General features: G+C 43.4%; 1 protein-coding gene across 1 annotated transcript in view; it reads left to right on the top strand.

The window, feature by feature from the left end:
* Positions 1-1,836: 1,836 nt before the first annotated feature.
* Positions 1,837-12,891, top strand: part of APPL2 (adaptor protein, phosphotyrosine interacting with PH domain and leucine zipper 2) — an 85,469-nt gene continuing 74,414 nt past the window's right edge. Inside the window, 1 exon segment of the mRNA XM_020982407.2 lies at positions 1,837-2,135. Coding sequence (XP_020838066.1) covers positions 2,082-2,135 — 54 coding nt within the window. The 5' untranslated portion in view covers positions 1,837-2,081.

Raw genomic sequence — 12,891 nt, 5'->3', positions numbered from 1 at the left:
CCTCATTTGTAAAATAGAGATAATAATAGCACTTCCCAGGGTTGTTATGGGAGATCAAATGAGCTAATAAATATAGAAAGCACTATATGAATGTCACCTAGTATACATGTTAAGATTCTGTGCCCTCAGGACCTTTTCACTTCTAACATTTTATTTGCTAACATTGTTTTGTTTTAAGATTCCTTTCGTTTGAAACATTCCTTATTCTGTGATCTAAGGTTAAATATTCTGTTTTCTAATATCCTGTGTTCTAAAGGATTTCCTAACATTAACATTTATTAATTTCCCAAGTTACCACAGGGCATTTTTTAAAAATAGATTTTATTGGTATCTGTTGTTTTTATATCACCTAAATTTCTCCTTGTATCCCTTTTCCAACCTCTTCTTCCTCACAGAGATCCATCCTTAATAAGTAAGATTGTTTTAATTAAAAAGAAAAATAGAGAGAAGAGAAAAATCATCAAAACCAATCAACATATCAAAAAAGTCTTAGAATACAATGTTCCATACCTGTGGTTGCTTTATCTTTAGCAAGTATTGGGAGGAGGGAGTGGCTTCTTATATTTCCTTTTTGGGAGCCAAGCTTGTTCTTTGTAATTGTTCTGTACTTATTTTCAATTGTTCTTTTCATTTACGTCATTGGCTTTCCATGGTAGTTGTCATTGTGCATATTGTTTTCTTGGTCTTGCTTATTTCACTCTACATTAGTTGAAATAAATCTTCTGATGCTTCTTCATTTATTTATTTGTTTGTTTTTTTGGTGAGGCAATTGGGGTTAAGTGACTTGCCCAGAGTCACACAGCTAGTAAGTGCTATATGTCTGAGGCCAGATTTGAACTCGAGTCCTCCTGACTTCAGGGCCGGTGCTCTATCCACTGCACCACCTAGCTGCCCCTCCAATGCTTCTTTATAGCTGTTACAGTCATCACTTCTTATAGCACAGTAACATTCCATTCGTGGACCACAATTTGTGTAATCATCCCCCAAATGGTAGGCATCGACTTTGTTTCTAGTATTTTGCCACCACAAAAACTTCTGCTATAAATACGTAGTGTATGTGGAGGCTTCCCTTTTTTTTTTTTAAATCAGGGATCTCCTTGGGGGTTATCTCTAGGTCAAAAGGAATGGAAACTTAAGTCTTCTAAATAGTATTCACAGGGATTATTAACCTGGGGTCCATGAACTTTTTAAAAAAATTAATAATTCAATTAAAACTGTAATTCGATATATTTGGTTTCCATTGTGATCCTATTATTTTATTTTATATATTTAGAAAATATTATTCTGAGATAGGGATCACAGGTTTCACCAGACTACCCAAGAGAACCCCGACACAAAAAGGTTTAAACACCCTACTCTGAAGACCTTTCCAACAATTACATTCTTTTTCCTGAGTTGTTACCTAGTTTTCTATGTTCTAAGGCCCCTTCCACTGTTAACATTCTATTTTCCAGGTTGCTACACTAACATTCTAAGTTCTAAGGCCCCTCCTACTGTCAACATTCTATTTCCTCGAAGTTGCTACAGAATATACAATGTGCCAAGGTCTTTCCCAGCCCCGCCATGCTAGAGTTTACAGAAGGTGATGTCTGAGCGTCCGCTCCGCTCTGGCTCCTCTCCTCCGAGCTTGTGGGGAGGGGAGAAGCAGGCAGCGCTCCCCGTGAGCGCTCCCGCGTAGGAGGAAGCCTGGCCGGCCACACTTCCCATCAGGACCCGAGGACCGCCACACTTCCTGTTGATTCTTCTCCTGGCAGGAGTCCGGGCTGTGGGGGAGGAGCTTGGGAAGGGAGGGAGGGGTGGCTGCGAGCAGGCTGGCAGGCAGGCCGACTGGGCACCGAGGGGTGGGCTTCGCTGTCCAACCGCGGGCACTGAGTGTCTGAGCCCAGGGCGGCTCCGAGACAGCCCCAGCTGCTGGTGCGCTGGGAAGAGCATCCCAGCCCCCGCCGCCGCCGCCGGCCGCTGGCTCCGGGTCCGGCAGCCACAGCTGGGAGCCCTACGTGTCACTGAGAGCAGCTGCTGCTGCGGCTACCGCGGGCCCCCGGGAGACGGACAGCACCCGGGCAGCGGCCCGAGCAAGCACCATGCCCGCCGTGGACAAGTTGCTGTTAGAAGAGGCATTGCAGGACAGCCCCCAGGTACCAGCTAGAGGGGCCCCTCCCGCTCCCCTCTTTCCCTCCCTCTCACTGCCCCCTCCGTCCCTCTCACTGCCCCCTCCCTCCTTCTTACTGCTCCTCCCTCCTTCCCTTTCGTTGCCCCCCTCCTTACTCTCCCTCCCTCCTTCGGTCTCTCTCACTGCCCCCTCCGTCCTTCTTATACCCCCTCCCTCTCTCCCTCTTTCTTACTGCCCTTCTCTCACTCCCTCTCTTTGCCCCCTCCGACCTTCTTACTCCTCCTCCCTCCATCTCACTGCCCCCTTCCTCCCTTCCTCTCATTGCCCCCTGCCTCCTTCTTACTCCTCTTCCCTCCCTACATCTCACTGACCCTCTAACCTTCTCACTCTCTCTTTTCTCTTTTCACTGCCCCCTACCTCCTCCTAAATGGCCCCTTCCTCCCTTCTCATAGCCCCCTCTCTCCCATTGGCCCTTCTGTCCTTCTTACTGCCCATCTCTCCTCTCCTCGTTGCCCCCTCCCTCCTCTTCATTGCCCCCTTCCTCACTGCTCCTCCCTCCTTCTCATTGCCCCCTCCCTCCTTCTTACTCCTCCTTCTTGCTGCCTGCTTCTTCCCTCCCTTTCACTACCCCCTCCCTTCCTCCCTGGCTCCTTTCATCTTTAGGGGCTAGGGAGACAAAGCCAGAATCTGCCAGGGTCCAGGGTCATCCAGCCTGAGGTTCTTGAGCTGAAAAGGAACCTTGGAGATGATCTAATCCAACCTATTCATTTTACAGATGGGGAAACTGAGGCCCATAGAGGTGAAGTCACTTATCTAAAGCCACACAGCTAATAAGGCACACAGCCAGAATTCAGACCCAGGACCTCTGATTCCGAATCCTCATGCTACACCCCTCTCATCCAATCCCCTCTAGAGTTGCCTCTCAGAGTTAGCTTTCTCTTCCCAACAGAAACCACAGGATGGCTCACTTTGGGTGAGAAATAGGTGTCAGCTTTGACGTTGCCTTTGGGTGAATGGTACTGGTGCTGAGAGACAAGAACCCTTAAGCCCTAACTACAAGAAGAAATTGTTTGCAAAAGCAAAGTTTAGAGAGAGTATTAGAGATTTAAAACTGAATGGAACCTAAGAGATTGTGTACTCCAGCTCCCTCAATTTCTAGGGCAAAAGGAGGCCCAAAGAGAGGAGGATTGACTTACCTAGAGTCCCACGCGTAGCAGGGGTAGGATTTGAACCCAGGTCCTCACCCTCCAATTCTCTTTCTGTTGTACTAGCCTGTCTCACTGGGTTCTAGAGTGTGTCCCATCACTTTCAGGGTATTTCCTCAAAATAAATTACTTGTGTTCTGCTTGTTCTGGGTAATGAAAGTGGGCTCCTGTGGTGCCCTGGAAGCATCTCTAGAGTTGAAGTCAAAGGGCCCGAGTTCAAATGCAGACTCCAAGATTTACACCATGTGTGACTTCAGGCTAGTTGATTAACCTTCCTGAGCCTTGTTTTCTGCTCATCTCTAAAACTAGGGAGCTGGACTAAATGGCCTTTGAGTTCCTTTTCAGCTCTCGGTCTTTGATCCCAAGTCACTGCTCCCCGGGGCTCAGTCTCCTCACCTGTAAAATGAGAGGACTGGGCTGGATGGCCTCCTTTCTGCTCTCTCTCTGATCCTGTAATCCTCAATCACATCATCTCCCTGTACCTCAGTTTCCCTCCTCTGTAAAAGGACAAGGTTGGTCCAGAAAGCCTCTGAGATCTAGTAACCTATGACTCTTTTCTGTCCAGAACCAGTGGGGAAGGTGAGGAGGAGAGGTTTGGTGATCTGGCTGGTGGAGGGAACGTTCCACATGGGAGACAGACAGAATTGAGATTCTTTTTCCAGCCTTCGTCCTGATGTGTCAGCCGGCCCCTCTATCCCACAGTTCCCCCATCTGTAACATGAGGATGATAACACCTGCCCCTCTACCTCACACAGTGGGATTTTATTAGCACAAATGAGACATTTGTAAAGCAAAAAAAAATCTCTGAGCCCCCCAGATTCAAGGTGCTTCGTAGAGGCATAGATTAGCAGCAGAGTAATAATGGTTCGTAATTGAACAGCTCCCTCCCCAGGGTCATCTTCACTTCTAGTCCATTTGAGGTTTCCCAACCTCATCCCGCTAACGATGCTCCTGTCTGGTGCTCAGGACTCCAGTGTCTTAACTTTTCCATCACTGGCACAGGATTGGCCAGTTCCCCTTAGCTGGCTGTAGCCAGGCTCTTCTTTTCATATATGTTCCAGGCCAAAGGCTGCCTCCAAAGATCACTTTGGCTGTCCTTACCTGCCTCTACACCTACAGCCCATTGGTGTCCACCAAACTGATTCAGAGGCTATGCTGCTTTGCAGCCAGGTTCACTCCAGAACTCACTTACCATGAGTTCTCCTCCCCAAACAAGCTCGTATTTATGTTGTATCAATTCTGTACGGACTCATGTGTGCACATACTGTTTCTCCCAGTAGAATGTAAACTCCATGCAAGTAGGGATTGTTTTATTCTCTGTACTTGTATCCCCAGCATGTATATATGTGTGGGGCGTGTGTGTGTATACATATATAATACATATACATACCACACACACATACATACATACATACATACACACATATATGCACATACATTTTATTTATATATGTGTATATGTATGTATATGTATATATAATTTATATAGAGATAGATGGAGAGAGAGAGAGAGAGAGAGAGAGAGAGAGAGAGAGGGAGGGGAGGGAGGAGAGAGAGAGAGAGAGAGAGAGAGAGAAGAAGAGAGAGAGAGAGAAGGAAGGAGAGAGACAGAGACAGAGACAGAGAGAGAGAGGAGAGAGAGACAGAAACAGAGAGAGAGAGAGAGAGAGAGACAGAGACAGAGAGAGAGAGAGAGAGGAGAGAGAGACAGAAACAGAGATAGAGAGAGAAAGAGAGAAAGAGAGAGAGAGAGAGAGAGAGAGAGAGAGAGAGAGGAGAGAGAGAGAGGAGAGAGAGACAGAAACAGAGAGAGAGAGAGAGAGAGAGAGAGAGAGAGAGAGAGAGAGAGAGAGGAGAGAGAGAGAGAGGAGAGAGAGACAGGAGAGAGAGAGAGACAGAGAGAGAGAGAGAAAGGAGAGAGACAGAGACAGAGAGAGAGAGAGAGGAGAGAGACAGAAACAGAGAGAGAGAGAGAGAGAGAGAGAGAGGAGGAGAGAGAGAGAGAGAGAGAGAGAGAGAGAGAGAGAGAGAAAGAGAGAGGGAGAGAGAGAGAGAGAGGGAGAGAGAGAGAGAGAGAGAGAGAGAGAGAGAGAAGAGAGAGAGAGAGAGAAAGGAGAGAGACAGAGACAGAGAAAGAGAGAGAGGAGAGAGAGACAGAAACAGAGAGAGAGAGAGAGAGAGAGAGAGAGAGAGAGAGAGGGAGAGAGAGAGAGAGAGAGAGAGAGAGAGAGAGAGAGAGAGAGAGAGAGATCCATCTTAGTACTGTACCTTTTTGTTGTTATTCAGTGACGTTTGACTCTTTGTGACCCATTTGGGGGTTTTCTTGGCAGAGATACTGGAGTGGTTGCTATTTCCTCTTGCAGTTAATTTTACAGATGAGGAAGCTGAGGCAAACAGGGTTAAGTGATATACCCCAGGTCACACAGCTAGTAAGTATCTAAGGCCAGATTTAAGTTCAGGAAGACGAGTCTTCCTGACTTTGGGACCAGCACTCTCTCCACTATACCATCTAGCTGCCCATGTGCCTAGCACATAGCAGGTGCTTCTTGACCAGTTAGCATCAAATACTGCCTCTCAATCAGTCTGTCAATTGGCATTTATTATGCACCTCTTATATAGCAGATACCTCTTATGTCCCTCTGACACTTACTAGCTGTGTGACCCCAGACAAGTCACTTTACCTCTCTGATCTTGTTTACTTACATCTACTCCCCTCCTATCTCGTATGTACCTCATTTTTTACATTCTTTAAGCTCCCAGAGGGCCAGGGCTGTCTTTGCTTTTAATTTGGACTTCCAATGCTTAATAAACGCTTGTTGGTTGACTGGTTGATTTCCTCATCCATCTGTAAAATGGGGCTAATAGTACCCACAGTAGCAGCTTGTTATGCGGATTGCTTTGTAAGCTTTAAAGCATTATGTAAATGTGGTTGCTGTTGTTACTATTCTTTGCCACACTGGTGTGTCAGCTTTCCCAAAGATCTCAGGGTTTCTGTGATTTTTGTTGGTCACATGGTACAACTGCTTTGGACAAATTCACTCCCACTGGCCTAACTGCACCCCTTTACTATAAATCAATCAGTAAACACTTAAATTCCTACTGTGTGCTAGAGTGCCTACTGTGTGCCACACACTGAAGTCTTTCATATTTGCAAGTCCAGCACTTAGCACATGGTAAGTATATAATGAATGCTTTATTTGTTCATTCATTCATTCATTCATTCCTTCATTCACTGTGCTAAATGCTAAAGATATGTGGGCAAAAAATTAAATGCTGATCACTTTCTGTTAGAAGAAATAACGTCCAAACACAGAAGATATATTAAGAAAATACGAGATAGTTTGGGGAGGGGATACTAGTGGCTGGGTCTGTTAGAAAGCCCTCCCTTAGGAGACAGTGCTGGGCTGAGTCTTGAGGGAAGATGGGTCTTGGAGACAGCAAAGAGGAAGGAGTGTGTCCCAGCCATGGGTTACAGTCAGTGCAAAGGAACCCCAAAGAGATGGGAGGTGGAAGGCCAAATTCAAGGAACCGAAAAGCCAGTTTGCTTGGACTGGAGAATGCATGGAATGGAATCATGTTTAATCACTATAACAACAACCGTAATGGTTCATTAAAAAATCAAACCAAATTCACGTGGAAACAAGAGGAGCTGACTGTCATCCCCATCCGCCTGTCTGCTCCTGCCAGGAACAAACTGGTAGTGAGGCCATAGAAAGTGATCTTCTGCACTGATGCTCACTCAACAACAGAAAGCAGATATTTTAACATTAAACATAAAAGATTAAGAGCAGGAAAGCGACTTGTCTTTGGACCCTTTCCATCTGAATTCCACTGAACAAGATGAGAAGAATAAGATTATAAAATAAATATCAATCAATTAATATTAATTATCAGTTAGCAGTTAGGTGGTACAGTGGATAGAAGGCTCAGGTCTTCCTGAGTTCAAAATCTGGCCTCAGATATTTACTAGCTGTGTGACCCTGGGCAAGTCATGTAACCTTGTTTGCCTCAGTTTCCTCATCTATGCCAAAGTGCTGCCTTTACAACACTGTAGTATGGATCAAGTAACTAAGTGAATGTAAAGTGCTTCATAAAACCTTTCATAGCTGTGAGTGGCATCTGTCATTTTAATGAGCTCTGGATTTACAAGCAAGGAGTTCAAAGCACTTGCTAGGTGACAGTTCATTATCTTTATAACTCATCTGTGGAATGGACATGTCAATGACTACCTTTTACATATACACAAAGTTATGTGTATACACACAAAATATATACACAATACATACATAAAAAAAGTTTTTATACATACACTAAAACCTTTTTTGCTGAATTTCCTCAGATCAACTCAACTTGACAACAGTGAAAATTGAATGCATGCTCTGTGCCAAGCATTGAGAATACAATGACAAAACAAAACCACCCCAGCCCTCAAGGATCTTATATTCTACTGGGAAGTTATACGACTTGTCCACAGATATATACTTTGTATATGTATGTGTGTGCATCTATACACAGAGCAATCCAAAGTGATTGTAAAAGGGATTGAGCACTAGTAATGGAATTATACTATTAATTCTCACATAGGAGGTGCTATCTGAGCTGTGCACTAAAAGAAAAAAGAAAGAGGTTCAGTGAGGAGGAAATGCATCCCCCACTCCCTCTTAATGCTGGTGCCTTCCTTCTATTGATTATCCCTAATTTATCACATGTTGTTGTTGTTTATCCTTCATTTCCAAAGAGGACCAATGATATCATGGGTGATGTCTTGACTTGCACTTGAATTGGATTTAAGTGAGGAAGAGAGGGGCTAAATTTAGCATATTTATAGGCAATGAGGTGGCACAGTAAATAGAGCCCTGGGCTTGGAGTCAGGAAGACCTGAATTCAAACCTGGCCTCAGATACTTACTAGCTGTGTGACCCTGGGCAAGTCACTTAACCCCATTTGCCTCAATTTCCTCATCTATCAAATGAACTGCAGAAGGAAATTGCAAACTCCTCCAATATCTTTGCCAAGAAAACTCCAAATGGGGTCATGAAGAGTTGGACATGACCGAAATGACCAAACCAAACTTAGCACAGTGCCAGGCACATAGTAGATACTTAATAAATGCTTGTCAACTTGATTTAAAGTACATGCCAAGTGCTGGGGACAAGTAGGTGAAGAATAATTGTTCTGTATTATGCCCATTATGTAGATGGAGAGACTGAAGTCTGAAGCATCCATGGTTTCCTAACTAGTAAGTAACTGGTGGAGTTGAAGGTTAGGTGAGGTTCTTCTCCACACAGCTTCAGCCAATAAGCCCAAAACATGTCCAGAGATAATCAAAGGTTTTTGGTTTTGTTTTTAACTTTCAGTTCTGTGACTGTTCTACAGTAGTTCAGTGGGCCTTAAAGGATTAGATATTCTCATAAAGAGCCCTAGATCAGAGGGTGTGGGGTTAGATCCTGCCTCTGAGACATCTTACCCATGTGACCTTGGGGAAGTCACAACCTTCCGGAGTCTCAGTATCATCCTTGATGAAATAAGAGCCTTGGGCCAGATGAGGGCCCTCAGAGGGTACTTCCAGCTCTCTAGATCTATGGTCCTGTGACTTTGTACAAGCATGAGGCTTTTCCACACTAAATTGGGAATCAGGAGCCCTGGGCTTTCATGCTGACTCTTCCAGTGATGAACCTTGTGAGCTTGAGTTAATTTTCTCATATGCAAAATGGGAATGATGACACCTCCTCTCCCTACCTTCAAGGTAGGTTGTGATAATCACATGAGATCACATGAAAGGGCTCCTAGAGTTTGGAGCTGGTGGGGTGGGGCCTTAGAAAGGGGAATGTCAGAGCTGGGAAAGACCTTAGAACAAGGAATATCAGAACTGGGAGGAGAACTTTAGAACAGAGAATGTCAGAGGTGGAAGGGAACCTTAGAACAGGGAATGTCAGAACTGGGAAAGACTTTAGAACAAGGAATATCAGAACTGGGAGGAGAACTTTAGAACAGAGCATGTCAGAGCTGGAAGAGCCCTTAAGTTCATCCATTGCAGGGGTTCTTACTTAACCTAGGTTATACGAACACCCGTGAGGTCCAGGGATAAATTTCAAGAGGTCCATGAACATACAGAGGAAAAAAGAAATGATGTCTTTATTTTCATTAACCTCTAACTGAAATTTAGCATTTCCTTCAGTTATTTAAGAAGAGGTCCACAGGTTTCTCCAGATTGCCTAAGGGGTCTAAGACATTAAAAAAAGGTTAAGGATCCCTGTTCTGACCTAATGCCTTCAACTTACAAATGAGGAAACAGACCCACAGAGGGGAGGTGATTAGCCTAGGGTCCCACAGCTAGTTGAGGATAAAGCCAGGACTGAAACCTAGGTCCTCGAGGTCAAAAACTCAATTACAGCAGGCAGCTGGGGGCATGTCTTGTGACTATAAGTCACTATATAAGTGTAACCTTTGATTATGGTTGTCCTTAATAAAGCTTATAGTTGTTTTGAGACTTTGTTTTGTCTTTCCAGGGGTGGGACCATTGCTCCTGCGTAGGGATAGTTTATAATGGGTGTGAGTGTCCCTGCTTTAGAATGGACAGAATCCTTTCCAAAGCGTGTTAATCCCTCCCAGTATGAGTTATGACATTTCTAATTTCTTTTTTATTCTCTCCTTTCATGGCCACCACCTTCTGGCCTCATTACCTCTCCCTGGATCATCACAATGACCTTCTTCCCTCTGGTCAGTACCACTTCTACCTAATCCGTCATCCTCCCAAAATCTGCTGAATTTATATTCCTAAAACAGAGGTCTATATCACTCCCCTGCTCAAAAAGGTCCTCTGGCTCCCTATTGACTAATTTGGTCTCCTCTATTTGGCCTTTATTTTATGGTTCTGATTTAGACAGAGGCTCCAGTCTGCCCAGACAGCTAGGGAGTACAGGTACCTAGAGTACTGGACCCTTATAAGTAATGTGACCCTGGGCAGGTGTCTTAACCTCTCTCTACCTCAGTTTCCGTATCTATGAAATGGGACTAATAATAGTCTCTATCTCTCTGGGTTGTTGAGAAGATCAAATGAGATAATATTTACTAAGTGCTTTGCAAGCCTTCAGGTGCCATATAAATGCTAGCTAGTAGTAATAGTAGTTGTACCTTTCTAGCCTTACTCCCTTTCATGGATGCTATGGTCCAGTCAGGGTGCAGCTAGGTGGCACAGTGGATAGAGTACTAGATCTGGAGTCAAGAAGACCTGAGTTCAAATATGACCTTAGACACTCGCTAGCTATGTGACCCTGGGCAAGTCATCTAACCTTGTTTGCCTCAGTTTCCTCATCTGTAAAATGAGCTGGAGAAGGAAATGTATCTTTGCAAAAAAAAAACTCCAAATGGTGTCACAAAGAGTCGGACACAGCTGAAAGGAATGAACAACAACAAAAAGTGGTCCAGGTGAACTGACCCATCTGCTGTTCCTCCCACATTAAACATTCCATCTGAGCTAGGCAGTTCAGCAGGTAGATCACCGGGCCTGGAGTCAGGAAGAGCTGAGTTTAAATCTGGCCTCAAACACTTACTAGCTATGTGACCCTGGGCAAGTCATTGAACTTCTTAATCCACTGAAGAAGGAAATGGCAAACCAGTATTCCAGTCACAACCTTAGCTTTATAACCTTGGACACAGAAATCACTTCATTCAGTTTCTTCTTCTATAAGATGCACATAAGCAAATTTGTACTTCCAAACCACACTGGAGTATTATAAGGAAGGTACTTCTCAAACCTTAAAACCTTACAGAAATAGGATTTGTTCTTCTTGCTTCATCAGTCATATCTGTGACATATTTGCCCTTCTGCTCAACGAAAAAGACTCTAGAAAAACTTTGTGTGCCATTATTTGACTGTTTTTTTCTCTTTGTACACATTGTTAGGTTTGCACAGCCTAACACCTGTAACCAGGAAGCAGATGGCTAACTGACTCTAGGAACATAAAATCTTTGGAGTAAAGAAGCCAGGGACAGACTGAATGAACACATATCCAATTGATTCTTCCTGCTTGGCAGTACTCACTACTGCATGTAATAAACTGAAATTCATGTCAACAAAGAAGGTTGACTTCCAGTTGGTGAATTTTTTTCAGCTGTGGCAACTTATGAAGAGGCAGGCTTCTTGTCCACACTCAGGTAGGAGATGTGTTGAGATCCACATTGGGTGGAGGGATTGTCCACTCCGGAGGAATCATGGATCCTTGAAGCCTGGATAGAACTAAATAAGTGCCTTATTTCTACTTCTCACTGTGAGATTTGTAGGATCATAGAGTTAGAACTAGGAGGAACCTCAGACATACCAGTTAGTCCAGTGTCCTCACTTCATAGTTGGAGAGACTGAGGCCCAGAGATGGAAGGGGACTTGGTCAGGGTCATGAATCCAGGAAGTGTCAGGTCACAGGATCGTTAACTGAGAGCTAGAAAGCACTTCAGGGGTCCTCTACTCCAATCCTCTCCTTTTATAGATGAGACTAAGACTCAGTAACTTGTTCAAGGTCATATAGGTAAAGCATCAAAACCAGGATCTGAACTCAGGCTCTTTGAAAGCAAATCTAGTGCTCTTTCAACAGCACTGTGCTGCCCTCACTCATTCAATTCAATTCAAATATTTGTTAAACACTTCCCATCTGCCAGGCAGTGGAGATATAAAAAGAAAAGCAAGATTGTCCATAATCTCAAGGAATTTATATTCTTCTTGAAGGAAACAACATGTACAAAAATATAGAAAATAAAGAAATGACTTTACAGAAGAAGAGGAAAAACAAACAAAATCTCTAATTCAGAAAAAAATATAGTAGAGGCAAATAAAGAAAAATATTAATATAACTCTAATAACTTTAAGTGTGAATGGATTGAACAATCCCTCAAAATGAAAAAGTGACAGATTTGCTAAGAAAACAAATCCACAATCCTTTAAGAAACACACCTAAAAAGAAAAGAAATCATAGAATAAAAATGAGGTGCTAGAACAAAATTCAATATGCATCAGCTAAACCTAAAAAAATCAGAAATTGCAATCATGCTTTCAGACAAAGTGAAAAAGAAATGTCAAGAGGAAACCAACATTAAGAGCTGAGAAAAATCAAGAAAGACTTAATGTAGGAGCTGCCTCCTACTCACCTGTGTGTCTAAATAATTCAAAACCCCCTATCTGTACCAATGATTCATTACTAGCTATATGCCTGTTTCCCCATTGGCTCTAAGAAAATTGCTTCAAAGGAAAGGAATTTAATAGTCCTACTTGGGACACTAATTTTTATATAAAATTTGCCTTTGACACCAGTCCCTCACTTTGCAGTGATGTGGGACTATGAATATGAAACACTGTATCATACCTTTTTGACATGTGAATTAATTTTGCTGACCTTTTTTCTCCTTCTTATGTATCCTTTATTATAAAGGATTACACTCTGGGAGTAGGGCAGAAAAGAGGGAAGTGATATAAAAATAACAGATATCAATAAAAATTATTTTAAAGAAGAATAATACTCTGTATTCAGAGGAGATTTAATTGAATACAGATAAAAGATAAGTATCATTGCCTATTAGGTAGAA

Source organism: Phascolarctos cinereus, unplaced genomic scaffold (assembly GCF_003287225.1).
Source record: "Phascolarctos cinereus isolate Bilbo 61053 unplaced genomic scaffold, phaCin_HiC Scaffold_1;HRSCAF=81, whole genome shotgun sequence".
Lineage (NCBI taxonomy): Eukaryota > Metazoa > Chordata > Mammalia > Diprotodontia > Phascolarctidae > Phascolarctos > Phascolarctos cinereus.
The sequence above is the reverse complement of the archived record's forward strand: the minus strand, read 5'-3'. Positions and strand labels throughout refer to the sequence as shown.